This window comes from Histoplasma capsulatum, assembly GCF_000150115.1.
Source record: "Histoplasma capsulatum G186AR genomic scaffold supercont2.1, whole genome shotgun sequence".
Lineage (NCBI taxonomy): Eukaryota > Fungi > Ascomycota > Eurotiomycetes > Onygenales > Ajellomycetaceae > Histoplasma > Histoplasma capsulatum.
Genome location: NW_025544801.1, coordinates 3337048 through 3353861, shown reverse-complemented (window position 1 = coordinate 3353861; position 16814 = coordinate 3337048). Strand labels below are relative to the sequence as shown.

The following is a 16814-nucleotide window of genomic DNA, read 5'->3' as shown; positions in this document are numbered from 1 at the left end:
ACCGTCAGAGAGAGCGCCGTCAAGGAGTGTCGTGTCGCCGGGACATCAGCAAGTCTTTATTCCTTGCTCTGGCGGCGGGTGGTGTGCAGATCTGGATGGAAATCACAACAGCGGACGAATTAGGATAGAACGCATTGAGACGTCCAAGGGATCCCGTTATGAGCTCGCTCGCATTCCCGAAGCCGGCGAATAGTATGAAATGTAGGAAAAGCGTTTACAGCAGCTGTCGGCTGGCGATGTTGCAGCTCCTGCGGTTGAATGTTCAATCTGTCCACTTCCTCCTTCCAAGCGTTGACAGCCGCCCGAAATCATGTGACGATGAGGTAAGCAGCCCTTGAGGCTTTCATCGTCGTCGCCGAAATATCAAACTCTGGCAGATCAAGATATGTAACTATAAATTAAGAGACGAAGCAGATTTCAATTGTCGCAGGAACCTCGCCAATTCCAACGTACCGCCTCTTTGACACCCTCTCCAGGCTTTCGCCCACACTCACCCTATCTCCAAAATGTCCCTATCAAACCCCTTCTCCGACAACAGCTCCTCCGCCTCTCCGCAAACCTCCGCCGACACAAAATCTGCAATAATATCCCAGGTCCAACAAGAATCGGCCCTGAATAACGCCCGCTCCCTCATCGGCGTACGTGACCTCCTCTACCTGCCCCTCACCTCGTCTCCAAGAAAATAATTTAAAAAAGTAAAAAATAAGGAACCCCAACGCAAAAGCTAACCCCCGATTCCAGAAAGTAAATGAAAACTGCTTCGAAAAATGCGTCCCATCCCCAGGCTCCAGCCTCTCCTCCAAGGAACAAACCTGCCTCACCGCCTGCATGGAGAAGTACATCCAGCTGTGGAACGCCACGAGCCGCGCCTACGGCGCACGCGTGAACCAGGAACACAAGGCCGGCTTTGCCGGTAGCTCCCCGCTCGGCGGGAGCGGGAGCGGGAGCGGCGGTATATTTTAGGGGCGGAGTTTATGCGTGTGCTCCTGTTGGCAGGGAGGATGGAATGGATGGTGGTTGGCATGTGGTCAGGCTTATGTTGTGGAGCTGGAGTTGGATTTGGGATTGGATCGGACTGGGCTGGGCTGGATCGAACTGGATACGTACGGATGAAGGGCATGGAATGAGTTTGGTATGATTATTCGATCCACGACGGCCGGTTTGTACAGAATGTGTTGTGAGAGTTTGATCTGGGATGCGATGCGATGACTTCCATTTTTTCTTGGATGGGAGCGATGGAGATCTGTCATCTATCTGTATATCTATATCCCCTTGCCTTTCTTTCTTTCTTTCTTTCTTTCTTCTTTTTTTCCCTTCCCCAGTTTCTTCACGGAGGATATCGATTTTGCATGTTCTCTCTTTTCTTTCCGCTTTTTGTTTTAAAATAATCTTGTATTTGTAGTTTCCTCCACTTTTTATATCTGTTTTATGATCCCCTCTTAGCCTAAACTGACGGACTATATGTGAAAATACAGCCTAAATGGGCGCTGCCTGGTAGACTTGCGATACCTCTGCATGACGGTAGAAAAATTCAGGAACGCATATGAAAATGAATAGTCATGTCATAACTTTGTATATAATAATATTCCCTCCCCCCCCCCCCCTCCCCCTTTTTTTTTTTAAAAAAAAAAAAAAAAGAAGGTACGGAGGAATTGCTTGCAAGCTCTGGAAATCTATATGGTAACCCTCCGTGGCAAGCCGCTACTGATTTGGGGGAGGTTCAAAGGGCTTGTTGCTCAAAGCTTGGGGTGCCGAATTAGATGCCGTACCTCCATGAATTCCAATCCATGAAAAGGGTGCGTTGAGCGTTTGAGCTCCAGTAACTATTGGTATTTCCGCCTGTTTCTATAACGTGCAAAAGAACTTTTGTTCCATGACTCTGTAAGAATTTTCATAACTTAGAAATCTTCTTTCCTCGACGGAGAACGGAAAAGACAAAGAGAAAGAACGAAAAGGAATCAAAGCACAGAAAGAGGAGAAACATATGGCGGGGGCTAAGAGGATAACAGAAAGCCTATAATTATATATTACAATATGACCATGATCAGGCAAGAGGCCCACGCAGTATTAAGCGGCTGGCAGAGACAGCTCTGTCTGGCTTCTTTTGCATCATGACATTCAACATTCACTCATCTCTTCATGCCGGCTTGAGGTATATAAAAATAAAGTAATAAAAAAATAAAGATAAAAATAAAAACCCCACGACTAGTCTTCACCACGTATGCCGGTGATATTTTAGCGAAAGAAATAAAATAAATCGAAGAAATGAAAAAGAGAGGGAAAAAAGAACATCCAAAACTACCCAACCACAGACAAAAATATTAAGGCTCCAATTAATCAAAACTCGAGGTCCCACGGCAGGCCGAAGGGCGGCGGGGACGAAAAGATAGAAGAAAATAAGCTGATATCAAGAAGAAAAAGAAGAAGTATTCTGAAAGCATCTGCCAGGACATCTAGACCAACACCAGAAAAGAAGGCCCCGAAAACAAGGCCAACAATTTCCAGAAGATTAAAAAAATAGGAAGAGGGAAAAAAGAGAAAGGAAGGCAGACCCTCCCAAATGCAAATAGGATTGCAGATATATCAGAAGAAGATGTCGTCAGAAAATGCTGGAGGCGGGATATAGAAAAAAGACAGCCTCCCTGTTTAATTTGTTCTCGGTTGAAAATATAAGACAAGGGAGGTAAGGGTGGATTGCGTAACGGGTTTGATATCGGGACGGGTTTTCTGTCTTTCCCCTCTTGCTTTTCTTTCGTTTCCTTCTTAATTTTTTGATATTTTTCTATTTGTAGAAAATATCATCAAAAAAGGAATTTGCAAATAAAATTAAAAGTCCCAAAAAAAATGACCATATCTATTTGAGTGAGGAATTCCGTTAGCAACACGGACATATTTTTTCTTTCGTTCTTCTTCGCCTAAATGGCGAGAAGTCAAAGCACGGAGGCGGGCATGTAGGTAGGCAGGTATGGTATCAAGTAGGGAAATGAGAGAGAGGAGAGAAGAAACATACGGATCATCCCCTTCAGCCCCATACGCCTCTGTTTCCTCGGGATACATATCAAACTGGCTTGCATCGCCCTGCCCTCCCTTCACAGGTGGTATATAAGGAGCATCAATATCCTTCCTCGCTAATCGATCCCACGTCACTTCCGCAAACCACGGATGGTTCTTCACGTCTTGCGAGCCGCCGTGCAAGTTCCCCAGTCGTACCGTAAGATCTGGCGTGATCAGTTGGGAGAGAAGGTCCTGAGCGTCCGGGTGCATGTAAGGCGGGTACTTGACGCGGCATTTGGTGATGTTTTTGTAGATGTTCATTGGGGAGCCACCGTCCCAGAACGGAGTGAAACCGCAGAGCATTTCGAATATGAGGATGCCAAGGGACCACCTTTTTTTTTCAGCAAGGTAGGTTAGACTAATTAGTTTCGGCAAGCTGGGAAAAGAAATGGAGGTATATATATCTTACCAGTCAACAGACATATTGTATCCTTTTGATGATACCACCTCCGGTGCAAGATAATCAGGTGTCCCGCACAAGGTCCATGTAATATCTTTGACTTCCTTGGCGAATCCAAAATCTGTGATTTTCAAGTGGCCGTGCCGATCGAGGAGAAGGTTCTCTGGCTTCAAATCTCGATATATAATGTGATGATCATGCAGATATTCCAACGCAAGGGTAACCTCAGCAGCATAGAATTTCGCAACGGGGTTGGGAAAACGCTAAAGGAACACAATGGCATAGTTAGCATCAAAAAAAAAAAAAAAAAAAAAAAAAAAAAAAGAAAGAAAAAAGAAAGAAAGAAAGAAAAGAAAAGAAAACTATGTATAATAATGGTATGAGAGAGCTTTCCATACTTGTGACTTCCTCAGTAAACTAAACAACTCTCCACCCTCCACGAAGTCCATAACCATATATAGATTATTGGCATCCTGAAAGGTGCCCCACAGCGTGATAAGAAAGGGATGCTTAACCCGCTGCAACATCTTTCGCTCATCATTTGTATGCTCGACTTGCTTCATCCTCACCACTTGCTCTTTCTTGAGCACCTTTATCGCATAGAATCGTTGGTTGTGTCGCGATTGAACCAGATGAACACGCCCAAAACTGCCCGTCCCTAGCGTCCGCTGTAGTGTAAAATCATCTAACGAGTACTTCCCCTTGGTCGGTCGCGTAGATACCTGGGCAGCTCGTTGTTGCTGTTGTTGCTGCTGTTGCTGTTGTTGCGATGGCTGTTGTTGATGACAATGTTGATGTTGATGGCAATGATGATGATGATGATGTTGTTGTTGTTTTTGCTGCTGCTGCTGCTGCTGCTGCTGCTGTTGTTGTTGTGGCTGCGATGCATGTTGGCCATGGTTGACTTTATGTTGCGACGCCTCTACTTCATCTTGATTGGGCGGGTGTATGATATTTTTGATGCTGGCGACATTTTGGTAGTGCTTTGGCGGTGATGGTGGTTGCTGTTGTTGCTGTTGTTGCTGTTGCTGCTTCAATTGGGTGGGATCGCTGGCGATATTGGAGGCATTAGGGACAGAGGGGATTGAGCTCATGGGTAGAGATGGGAGACTGTTGCTGTACGTAGAAGCTGCGCGATAGGTTGGAAGACTGGAGGAAACAATGGGTGGAGACGAGGCGGCTGCGGCTGCGGGCCCGTCTGTTGTTGGTGTGAAGGAGGAAGTAATGGCACCTGTCGCCGTAGGAGCGGTGGTTGAAGCGGCAGGCTGAGTGCTGAAACTCCTAGCGTTTTGGGAGGAAGCTGTGGGGTATCCCCCAGAAGAATCACAGCTGGATAACGCCGGGTGTTGGAGCAAGGGGTTTGGGGGAGGAGGGGGATATGGAGAGGTCGTCGTCGCTGTGATAGAGTGAGGAGTGCTGGCGTTGGTGCTATTGTTGCGGGAAGACGAGGATTCCGTTACTGGCGAAGCGGGCAGATCCAGGTCCCTCGAGCCGCGAGAATCCTTCGTCCGCTTCTTGAGCAGGTTTCCTAGACTCCGCATGGAACACCTAAGCAGGAGTGTATTGAGGGCTTTCACTCAGGCCCGTACACAATGGCAATGGCGACGATAGGTCGTTAGTGGGGGAGGTGGACAATGGCGGTTGACACCTTGGACGAAGTCGCTCTACGTGGAGTCTTCCCTTGTGTCCTGTTTATTTTCCTATTCTGGGCTCGTGTCCCTTGCCCGGTGCATGCGAAAATATAGTTTCCCCTAGCTTTGGGGGAGGAGCTGCTTTGGCCGTGAATTGTCGGGATGAGACGGATCCGACGGAGTGAACAGATTGCTGTGTGGGTACCGAGAAAGGTAAACGAGGGCGGCGGATGAAGCAACGGGCGGACGGAGGGCGGGATAGCCAGGTCAGTGCAGCGTCACGAACGCGGAGAGGAAATTGGCTGTCGGAAGCAGAAGTCGTTGAAGAATGGGGGGTCATAAGCAGATGATGCTGGTGGATGGATGCTGGTGGGATGCTGGTGGATGCTGGTGGATGCTGACGGTGGTGAGTGTGGTTGGGGCTGTGTGTAGGCGCAGGCGGACTAGAACGGGCGTGGGTGCGTTGGGGCTTCGTCGGGCGTGTCGGGCTTGCCACCGCAGCTGCCGGCGCTTGGTTAGGCCTGGGGGTTAGGGTTAGGGCTAGGGGGGGGGGAAGGGGAGGAGGACTTCCGCGGCGGGGTTAGGGTTATTTACGTCTATACTAGGACCCGCAACTGCATCCCAGGACTATTGTGTCTATGTTTTATGTTTCGAAAGCTATATAGCCTCTACCTTGCTGTCAACTGCGGCGTGGGAGTATCACTCACATTGTATGTTGTATATCACAGTGCTCATTTATTTTACATAATAAAGATGAAGTGTCTCAGTGCGGGCTAAGGTAGTTAGTTACTGCAAAATAGAACATGCGTATCTGATTCCTTTGCTTCTTCCACCTCCCAAAATCAATGACAACATAAGAGATGAAATCATGGATCAACTGGATCAAGAGAACGGTCTGTTTGGATTCCTTTCCCTGCTTTGTCCCTCGCTATCTTACTTATCCGCGGATAAAGCGATAAACGAGAAGAAAACAAGGGGGGAAGTTCTCAAAACCACAAAAAGTAAAACAGAGGAAAACATGAATATAGCCCGGGTCCATTCCAGGCTCTCAAACAAAAACAAATACACAATCCAGCCAATTCAATCCTAAGTATATACATACCTAAACACGTCGCAGAGCTATTCCCAATACACCACCACAAGCGCCTAGTTGTAAATGAAAAGACAGAGAAAGCACGTACTGTACAAAGGGAAAAGGCAAAAAGGCAAAACGCAAAAGGAATAATAACAGAATCGCACAATCGCAATAATCACACATGATACTGCAACATATTCTTCTTGATCTCCTCCACAATCTCCGCCGCCTCCACCGCGCTCTTCGCCTCAAAGTCATATCTCTTCTGCTCACTCGCCGCGTTTCCCCTCAACACCACCACCCGGAAACTCTTCGGATGCCTCCGGCTAACCTTCGACCCCACAACGTCATTAAACGATATCGACGTCGTCTTGCTGTTCGATTCGAAGAGCGTCTTGCCCGTCTCCGCCGGCATGATATGCATGTAGTCCATGTCGAACGCGAGCACGCGCTGATTCGACGCCGTGAACGACATGGATTGCTTGCGGATGACGTTGTAGCGCCGGTAGTAGCCACCCAGGAGATCCTGGGTGTGCGCGAGCGGGTGCAGCATGCGACCGCCTCCCGTGCCACTGCCGCCCTTCTTGCCCTTCTTGGAACTGGCACTGTGAGAGGTCGTGTTTTCGACCATTAGCGGCGCGTTGGGTGAGACGCTGACTGGGGATCCGGTGATGGAGAGTGGGCCAGTGCCGAATCGGCGGCGGACAAGGTCCAGGTCTGTGATACTGCCCAGGGCTTCTACGGTTCGGTCTAGCGGGGCGACGGTGTTGGAGCCCATGACTTTAAGGAGGTACTGGCCTTTGTCCAGGCCCCACTTCTTGCAGACGGAGTCTAGGATTTCGGCGATGTAGCTGTCTGTAGATGTGTTCATGGAGGTTGTTTGCGTTGCGTCTAGGTCAATGTATCTGACCTTCAATGTCTTGGTGACGCCCATTCTAGGTGTGGCGTATGATGTAGGTACAGCGGGGCGATCGGCTGGGGTGAGAGTGCTATCATTTAACGCGGATGAAAATGGCTGGCCTAGGATGGGGTTGATCCTTCCAAACATCCTGTTTTTAGCGTTATCCTGATTGACTTGTATTATCGGCAGAGTAATTTCCGGCTCATCGACTTCATCAGCACTCGGCGTGGGATACTGTTTCTCATTCTCCGCGAATTCAGCTGCCGTCGCCTTCACAAGTGCAAATTCGTCGTATGGCTTGCTCCTGGACCGTCCGCGCGCGGTAGGGGCGCGATTGTTGTTGGAAGTAAAATCAATGATGGGTCTACCTCTCGCTAGGCATGGGAAATCATAGTCAACTTCGCCGTCCTCAATCATCCGGAGATTCCACCGATTTACATTGAGCATTTCTCCTTCAAGTGGCGGCTTTCGGCGTTCTTCCATATATCTCCATAGGCCCAGCCCGATAGCTTGGGCAACGGTAACTGGACCAGGGTGATCTAAATCCTTCGATTCTCGTATAATTGGCACATCCAAAGGCTCATCTGGTTGGGAGGACGACGGAATAAAGAAATTGATGTATAGTGGAGTTGTGTTGGATCCTCTGCCCGATAGCGCAGCATATATCTCCAAAGGGTTGGCAGGCGCCTTCTTTCGTGCTCGGAGCGCTGTAGACAAAAGACTGATGGGCTCAACGGTGCTGATGGGCCGAGGCGGTGGAAGTACATTTAGCTCCGGTGAAGTAATCGTTTGTTTCTGTTTCCTGGGTGAACTACCCTGTGATTCGAGAGTCAATGGCAGTTTATCGGAGATCATTGGCGATGCTGAGTCTAACGATCCGACGCGATCCAGCAATGATCCCGATCCAGCAGTGCCCCCGAATTCAGAAGAAAGAACAGATCCTTCAGACTCGGCTATTGAATCTTCATCGTGATCATTGATGGCATCCTCGATGCTTCCTGCCTCTAGCTCATCTTCTTCATCCAGCTTTTCGCTTGGTGGTTTGTCATTTGGATTAATCACGTCCTCGTGGTTAGAAAAATGAATCTGCCGTCTCCTCACAGCGGGCCCGTATGCTTCGTTGTCTGATGACATATCGCTACTAGGGCCAGTATTTCTGCGTGCTCGAGCTTTTACTGCTTCTACTGCACCAAGCGAACCCCTCCGGTACCGGTCATTGACGGACCTCAGTGAAGGCGATGTTACAAAAACATCAGGATTATCACGACGATCCAGGCTACGTATTGGAGATGAACCAGCACGTGTTCGCCGGACCGGCATTTTGGTAAACTTGATTTGCTGTATAGACCTGAAAGCCTAACGGTTAGCAAGCTAACGATCATATGAACGAACCTGACAGCGGTAACCATACCTGCGTTCACGAACACCTTCAACCTCCTCATCACTCTCATCACTAAGATCACTACTATCATTGTCCTCAACTTCACCCAGCCTGTGCTGCTGGTGGTGCGATCTGGGGACATCCAATCTCTCTTTCCTCCGTCCCTTCCTTCCTGCAGCCCGCTTGGGCTGTCGCTGCGTAATAGTGTTCACACTGCCCTTCGGGCCCGTCACAATTCCACCCTCTTCCTCCTCGCCATCGTCCACCATCCCGAATTCAAGACCCGCGGGTCCAGCAGCATCATTGTGCCCATCACTGCCACCATTTATATCGCCGAAGCCTTTATTCTGCCTTGCACTGACCTGGAAATACTCTGACGTAACGGCCGTGGCGGTGGGGATGGGAGGAGAGTAAGTGCGTTTGATATGTGAGGCATTGGCACCAGGGGCTGATGACCAGCCGGCAGCGCGGAAACTTGGAGTGTTGAGAATGGAGGAGTTGATGTTGATAAGGCGGTCGCCGACGCCGTCTCTGATTGCGGAGAGGTAGGAGGTGCGGAGCTGCCAGATGGTAAAGCTAACGGCGAAGCGAGAGTTAGTTGGCCGGTATATTATGGCAATGGATAGGGTTGGTCGCGGTAACGGGACAGGGGCGCTTACTCTTCGTTTTGGAGGAGAGACATGGTTGGTAGGTACTGTTGAGGTGGCACGGGTGCTGTTTGAGCGGAAGATGGTCTACCTATATTGCAGTGGAGGGTATGAGAATCACTTGGGGCTATGAAAGCGACTATGATGCAGAATGTACAAATTATTGACGTGATGGAGGGGATGCAGACCGTGGAGTGAACTTCAGGAGGGCGGATGTGCGAATTGGGGCTGGGGTTTCACGGGGGCCATATCTAGGTGGGGATGGGGAAATTGAAGGAATGTATGGCGAATTGGACGAATGTCAGGACCAGCCCGACGAAGCGAAAGCGACTGAGGAACCTGAGAAGCTAAGTTTGCTGCAGACAAAACGAACAGACGCCATCGCGAGTCGGAGGCGGAGGTTTGAAGGTCGGAGCGGGGCGATCCCGTGACTTGGGATGGCATTACGTATCTAATTAGATTGGAGTCTTAGCCTTCCTACTACGGATTAGCGTCTGGGGTTGGCAACTACATACTGCGGAGTTGTCTGAATCAACTTTTGCTCTCCATGAATTCTTTGCTTGGAAATCAACATCACTTTATTTTGTAACTATGGTTGCAAGAATAGGCATGAGCTCTGTAAGTGTGTCTTCTGGTGATCTCAAATAAAAATATTTTTTCCTGTGAAGAATGAGAAAGACACTAACTATCTTGAAATTAATTATAGCTTTTGAGATCTCTCCCCAAGCCGAGATCATCGCCATTCCTAAATACTAGGACCCTTCCATTCCAAATCCGCCTGCTTTCCAGCGAAACAAGAGCTGCCATCGAGAAAGCAGTGGCATCTGCACCGGTTGTTTTGTTCATGAAAGGGACTCCAGAAACACCACAGTGCGGATTTTCAAGGGCGAGCATACAGATTCTTGGACTACAGGGGGTGGATCCAAGGAAGTTCACCGCATTCAATGTTTTGGAGGACGCGGAGCTGCGGCAAGGTGTGTGTCCCTCTCTCCCTGACATCTTCCTAGGCTGGAAGATGCTTGATCCAAATGAACAATTGTCAATGCATATCAAACATCAATGATTATTTTTTTAACAAAACCACCCCGTTCTATGTTTTAGGTATTAAGGAATATTCAGACTGGCCCACCATCCCACAGATGTACTTAAACAAGGAGTTTGTTGGTGGGTGTGATATCCTGATGTCCATGCATCAAAATGGAGAGCTGTCCAAACTCCTGGAGGAAAATGGGGTTCTTATCCCTGCCGAAGAAGACAATGAAGCGGATCAAAAATAAGAAAGAATCCCTAAAAAAACGATATGTTTCTATATGGGAAAGGAAATCTTGAAGATCTTGATTCCAGCAGCATATTTTGTACAGTATATATATATAATTTTTTTTCTAGTTTACTCACCTGAACGGTTTCTCGCTATTTTGAGCTGGTTCTTCCCCTCCTTTTCCAGTCTGTATATTCTGCGCGTGCATACATCCATATATATATAGGAGTACAGTACACGTGACAGATTAGAGTCCGTGGAATATCAATTTGTATGTATGGATTAATTTTTCTCATAAAGAGTTACATGGATTTATTCCATTTCAGAAAACACCGACCTGGAAAGCTGATCCCCTGCGCAGTCGGCAGTTCAAAAGACTATATATATATATGTCTATGGTATGCCGATAGATGCGCAAGCAATTTGCGGCACAGGCTATGTGTGGGATAGCTCGCTTCAACCATCTCGGCACCTTTTTAAACAGGGTTGGCAAGAGTATATATATGTTATATTGACATTGTGGTTTCTTTCTTCTTTTACCACTATTGCAAAATGGCAGCGCATAAATATGGGAATAAGTAAGTATACATCCTCACCCCCCCCCCCCTATAATATATGTATGTATGTAGCTGCATAGCATCAATAAAAGACAATCTGTTCTCAACCTGTATGAAAATTTGGATGAAAGCCCATTATTCCCATCGATCCCAACCGCCGAGATCATGAAGGGGCGACACGGGGGGAGAAAGGGGGAAAATGAAACAATCCGGAACAGTCAACATCAAAGGAAGCAGGGCCAAAAAGAAAAAAAGAAGAAACAGTAAATAAGAAAAAAAGAACAGGTAAAGGACAGAGTGAAGAAGAGAAGGAATGAATGAGCAATTATGATTTCCCCTTATCCCAAAACCACCGATACATACTCCTCCACTCCTCTGCCTCATCCTCTACATACTCCCCGACCATCTCCGCCGTCGCGTTCGAATCCTCATACACATCCTCCACCACCCTTCTCTTGGCCACCTCCGCGCCACCCACTGTCTTCCCCGTAACGCCCGCATCCCGCCCACCGGCCATTCCCACCCCCTTGACAACAGCTTCCTTCACATCACCCATCTTCCCCGCGACTTTCCCCGCCAACCCGCCGGCCCCTCCCCTCACCTCCTCCGCAACCTCCTCTGTCCGCGCTTTCGCCCGCGCCAACAACTCCTCCGGCGACGGATACCGGCGCAACATCATCAGCAGGAGGTAATACGTACGCACCACGAGCCTGTAGACGGTGTCCTTCGCGAGCATGGCGATGCCGTGGCTGAAGAAGCCGCGGAGGACGTCCCCACTCAGGCCTGCGTAGAGAGCAGTGAGGCCCTCTGTGCGAGCGATGGCGTAGATGGCGTGGAGGATGGTCGGGGGCGGGCGGGCAGCGGATGAAGACGTGGACGCGGAGGTGGCAGCTTGTGCGCGCGTTTTGGCCATGGAGAACGGATAGGTGAGGGAGGAGGCGATGACCTTGCTGATGGCGGCGAAGAGGAACGTGGCCGATGCAGGAGGCCGTCTGCGCTTGTCGCGCGGGAGGAGGGAGAATTTGAAGACTTGGCTGAGGAGGAAGGTGAGGGCAGGGTTTAGAGAGAGGATGAGGGAGGCGGAGTAGCCGGCCCAGAGGCCCGTGAGGCCCTTTTGGGCGACGATGGCGGAGACGATATCTCTCGTTGAGGAGGTGGGTGATTTCTTCTCCTTCCCCGCTGCTGCTGTAGCCGACGCAAGGCCCTCAACCTGCTTCCTGGTCAACACCGTCGAGATCGGCATCGTCAGCAACTTGGTGAAGGCCTCCGCCACATATCCCACAGCCAGCTCATCCAACACCGGCAGAAAGCTTCCATGCATCCGCAGCCCTCTCGCCCGCAACCGCCTCTGCCGCAAGAATGAATACGCAAGGAAAAACACAAACGAATCCACAGCCGCCTTTCCAGTCGCATGCGTAAGCCCAGCGTATAACCCACGCAGCCCACCCTCCCTCTCGTAAATCTTCCTCGCTGCGTCTATAATCCCCTTATACTCGCCTTCATCCACATCTTCGTAATCGACATCAGCATCTTCATCTTCATCTTCATCTTCATCCTTCCTTTTCCCTTTCCATTTCCCTTTCCCTTTCCCTTCCTCTTTCCGTCTCTTTTCCAACGCCCTCATACCCTTCAACTGCCTCTGCAACTGCAACCGCGTAACAATCAAACTCAACGGATACGTCGAGATCGTCGACACAACCGCGCCTGCCGCACCAGCCACCGCCTGGCCAAGCGCCGGCAGCGCCGGACCCCTCAGGACAGCGGATTTCCAATCCTCGCTGTCCGGGCGGTAAGTAGTGGCGGCCGCGACCGCGGCCGCATCGTGGTCGGGGTCATGGTAGATGTAGTAGAGCTGGAAGTTTTCCTATGTGGCGAAGTTTTTTTTGTTCCGGTGGAGGGATGAGTTAGACGCCCCGAGCCATTTGATATAACATAATGATATTTTGTGGTTTTCTGGGGTATTTGAGGGAGGGAAGGAGGAAGGAAGGAAAGGAAGGAGGGAGCCGTACAATTGAAACCTCGTAAGTGGGATCTTGATCGTCTGACATCTTCATTGATTGATTTATTGGTTTATTTATGTACCCTATGTAATTTTATTGTTTCTCCCCCCTCCCCCTTTCTCCCTTTCTCCCGATTGGTAACCGTCTGAAGCGAAGGGTTCGGCCGAAACGAAATCAATTATGTATATAGGGATTCCCCCCACGGTCCCCTCACGAGAGATCCAACATCCGGGGCCCCTCGCTATCTGCGTATAACCTCTGTAATCGCTTCTTCGTTTTCTCCTCTCTTTGCTTGCCGGGTGGGGCCCCGCATTTATCAACCTAACTAACACAGTTCGGTTGAAATAATGAATGCCACACACACTTGGACTTGGCGGGATCGCGACGGAGCTATGTAATAATGCATACCAAGCCAGAATTGCCCCGCGGATGCTTCCTGTCGCAAACTCGAGTTCGATACGGAGAGGAAGCAAGAGCTGGAAGATCGGGACAATGAACCGACGACACGAGGTGGGGATGGTGGTGAGAGAGCAGAGTCGCCAGAAGTTGGCGCGTGGCTTGGTGGGGAATTAAATGAATGACGTTGGAGTCTGGGGTCGGGGTTGGCTTCTTTGTCTTGGCAAGAGTCCAGAACTGTCCAACCTGGATCGATACTATACGCTGTGTAGACGCCAAAAAACTTCCGTGGGTTGATTGATGCCATGGAAGAAGAAATACTAGCAAATGGGTCTTTTTTTTTTTTTACGATCCATTTGCAAACCAAATGCCATTCCAGTGATGAGCCAGCCGTGTGTTAAAAGTGCACGATAATATATGGATGAGCGCATGTGATACCAATTTTCAATTCAGTTCAATTCAACTCAATTCCACCGCCCGTTCTCAAAGACAGACAGATAGACAGACAGACAGACACAAGTACATAAGACAATAAAATATAAAATAATTAAAATTGTTCACATTTCCCCCGTAACCAATAATCCCAATGAATCCCAAAATTCCCTCCCACACCCATCCAGGGAAACGCGCAACTTGCAAGTCGTCGGAAACACAAAAATAAATAAAAAGAAAATTGAAAGCGTCAAAACTTCAAAGTGAAAAAGTCGAGTTTGCACCCATGAACCAGTCCAGTCCAGTCCAGTCCAGTTCAGAGTCCACCCCCCGTGTCCATTCGTCCCACGATGATGGTAAGCATAAATAACAAGCAGTATTCCTGCCCCGCCTCCATCAATCAACCCGTGAAGACGCCCAGATTAATCAAAAACAAAACTAAACAAAACATAAAAAAGACCCTTCTTTTCTTTTCTTTTCTTGTTTTCTTTTCTTTTTCTTTTCATCCGCCAAACCCGTAAAGCGTGCGACCCTGTCTCTTCAGCGCATACACGACATCCAGCGACGTGACGGTCTTCCGCTTCGCGTGCTCGGTGTACGTGACCGCGTCGCGAATGACGGATTCAAGGAAGGATTTCAGCACGCCGCGGGTTTCTTCGTAGATCACTGTATAAATGGAACAGGAGGGGGTTGGTTAGTTATGTCCACGGACGACAGACAGACGGGAAAGGAAAAGAGGGGGGGAACGCACTGGCAGAGATACGCTTGACACCACCACGACGAGCCAGACGACGGATGGCAGGCTTGGTGATGCCCTGGATGTTGTCGCGCAGGATCTTGCGGTGGCGTTTCGCGCCGCCCTTGCCCAGACCCTTGCCGCCTTTCCCACCTGTTGGGTTCGTTAATTGCGTTAGTGATGTGGGCCAGTGGTGCTGGTGCAACTGTTCAATCAATGTCGGAGTAGCATCATCGCCATCGCCATCGCCATCGCCATTATCGTTCTCGAAGAAGAGGGAGGGGGGAATTTGCCTCAAGCCATCACCACCACCAAGGCTGGTGTGGATCTAGGACCCGGCCGACGATGATGATTTGATGCTTTGGCTTCATTCCAACCCGCCATTTCCCTGGCGTGAATAAAAATAAATGTTGATCATTGGATGTTGAAGTTGTAAGTTGCAAGTTGTAAGTTGTATTGGGTGTCCTTGTTCCTTGTCCTGCATGGGCGCCAAGACCGGACGGGCCAGATCCCCCTCCGCCAAGGTGTCAAGTCGACCAACGACGACGATGCGAGGATGCGAGCGACCAGGTTCAACCACCAGAGAAAAGGAAAATCACTTACGTCCAGTCATGATTTATCTACTTAAGAAGAAGAAAACAAAATATTTTCTTTAGAAAATAAAAAGTAAAATAAAATAAAAAACTAAGAAAAAAAAACGTGGAACCGTGGCGAAAACACGCGTCTCTTCTGTATGCAGGTAACGGTGCAAAGAGTAAAAAAGTAGAAGCGCAGCGAGTAAAAAAAGGAGGGGGGGGAAGAGAACTTCAAAAAACCCGCAGTGGGGGGTTGGGGGGATGAGGGAAGTTTAAATAGTTTTCCACGCAAGAAAACCAAAAAAAGAAATCAACCGATTAAAATGAGGAAAAGGGAAAAGCAAAAAATGGAAACAGGGCCAATGACTAAGCAATGGGGTCAAGGTTGTTGTGAGTTTCTCCCCAGCAAAATCGGCCCAGTGGACAGGTCGTTATGGCAGGCTGCTTTCCGGCGTGGTTTCTGGCGGGAAACCTTGCAGCAAACCACGCAGTGTGGCCTGTGTATGGCCTGTTTGCTAGCGGCGTTTTCAGCCCAGATTCTGCCGCGGGGAGGTCTTGGCATGCACTCACCGACTTCTAGGCTTGGCGCGGGACTGGAACATAGTAAAGAGTGAGAGAGAATTACTCTTATGTGAAAGAGAGAGAGAGAGAGAGAGAGAGAGAGAGAGAGAGAGAGAAAGCCCCTCCGAAAGAATCTGTAGTTGGTTTGTTTTTAACGTTTGAGATACGCCAACAAATCCCATACCCATCATCTATCTATCCTACTAGTATGATCGATTGGAGCGGAGATGACAGAGAAGACGAAAGAAAGCCACTTCCACTTTGGAGAGGTACGACCTACTTCTTTTTTTTATCTTCTTTTTCTTGTTTTTCTTTCAGTTTTTTTTTCAAAAAATTCAATGATCAATGCGGATGTAGATTATGAAAAAAAAAAAAAAAAAAAATTGAAATGAAACATGAATACCACCATCGCTGAACAGATTAATTTGGGCAAGGACATGAGCGAGAAGAGATATGAGAGACAGCTGGAAGGGGAAAAAAAATAAATCCACTTTTGACCGGTTCCAATAACGCCTGACATGATAAAGCACCCAACGAGTAGGAAGGGGAAAAAAAAAATCAAGAAGAAAACGCCCAATAAAATGCACTCACAGCTCACTACAACAACAAAATTAGCGCCTGCCTGCATGTTAGGTTACAGTAGGGACAAATATGGAGGACAACCCCCTCCCCGAAAAAGCAGAATATGAAAAGCGAGGAAACGAAATGCAGATAAATAAACAAATAGACCAACAAAAAAGACTAACAAAATATTAACACTTCGTCCCTACCCAAGTGAAACGTTGAGAACAGAAAGAGAGTTCGAAAATCATGCATGATATCTCGAAAGTCGAGGGCATGAAGGAAAAAAAAAAAAAAAAAATCCCATATAGCGCAAAAATTCAATGTGGAAAAAGTACCTCCAGAAACTCATGATCATTCACAGAAAAGAGAATACCCTCCCTTATCCGCATCTCATCATCGTCGCGACTCGTATTAGCAGAACAAGAACTGCGGGAGAGACAAAAAAAGGACGCAAAACAGGAAAGCAAATGAAATCGAGAAGGCTATGATGAAACCATGAAAAACGTCAGCAAAATCACAAAACACGGGTCCTCTCCATATGTTCAGTGGCAAGATGTCGATTTTCCAAACGGTGTTAGAAATGTACCGAAGGGCCTGCTAATTCATGACAAAATAGCACGGAAAGTTTCATAATTCGTTATGAGAG

The 16814-nt window shown here is 48.5% G+C and overlaps 6 protein-coding genes across 6 annotated transcripts; 2 read left to right on the top strand and 4 right to left on the bottom strand.

The window, feature by feature from the left end:
• Positions 1 to 477: 477 nt before the first annotated feature.
• HCBG_01093 (mitochondrial import inner membrane translocase subunit TIM13) lies at positions 478 to 1478 on the top strand (the record flags this gene model as incomplete). The annotated part of the gene is made up of 2 exons (XM_045428143.1): positions 478 to 638; positions 742 to 1478. The coding sequence occupies 2 exons, from the start codon at positions 507 to 509 to the stop codon at positions 961 to 963; spliced, it is 354 nt and encodes a 117-aa protein (XP_045292118.1).
• A 1348-nt stretch (positions 1479 to 2826) lies between these two features.
• On the bottom strand, positions 2827 to 4548 carry HCBG_01092 (protein kinase; the record flags this gene model as incomplete). The annotated part of the gene is made up of 4 exons (XM_045428142.1): positions 2827 to 2854; positions 3011 to 3385; positions 3464 to 3717; positions 3853 to 4548. 4 exons carry the CDS (start codon positions 4546 to 4548, stop codon positions 2827 to 2829), a joined length of 1353 nt encoding a protein of 450 aa, XP_045292117.1.
• Positions 4549 to 6335: 1787 nt separating this feature from the next.
• On the bottom strand, positions 6336 to 9124 carry HCBG_01091 (stress-activated map kinase-interacting protein; the record flags this gene model as incomplete). Its single annotated transcript, XM_045428141.1, has 3 exons — positions 6336 to 8409; positions 8473 to 9018; positions 9102 to 9124. 3 exons carry the CDS (start codon positions 9122 to 9124, stop codon positions 6336 to 6338), a joined length of 2643 nt encoding a protein of 880 aa, XP_045292116.1.
• A 512-nt stretch (positions 9125 to 9636) lies between these two features.
• HCBG_01090 (monothiol glutaredoxin-5) lies at positions 9637 to 10532 on the top strand (the record flags this gene model as incomplete). Its single annotated transcript, XM_045428140.1, has 3 exons — positions 9637 to 9707; positions 9796 to 10063; positions 10191 to 10532. 3 exons carry the CDS (start codon positions 9681 to 9683, stop codon positions 10364 to 10366), a joined length of 471 nt encoding a protein of 156 aa, XP_045292115.1.
• A 697-nt stretch (positions 10533 to 11229) lies between these two features.
• HCBG_01089 (uncharacterized protein) lies at positions 11230 to 12958 on the bottom strand (the record flags this gene model as incomplete). Its single annotated transcript, XM_045428139.1, has 2 exons — positions 11230 to 12682; positions 12951 to 12958. 2 exons carry the CDS (start codon positions 12956 to 12958, stop codon positions 11230 to 11232), a joined length of 1461 nt encoding a protein of 486 aa, XP_045292114.1.
• Positions 12959 to 14206: 1248 nt separating this feature from the next.
• Positions 14207 to 15243, bottom strand: HCBG_01088 (histone h4; the record flags this gene model as incomplete). The annotated part of the gene is made up of 3 exons (XM_045428138.1): positions 14207 to 14398; positions 14484 to 14621; positions 15072 to 15243. 3 exons carry the CDS (start codon positions 15079 to 15081, stop codon positions 14235 to 14237), a joined length of 312 nt encoding a protein of 103 aa, XP_045292113.1.
• Positions 15244 to 16814: the final 1571 nt, after the last annotated feature.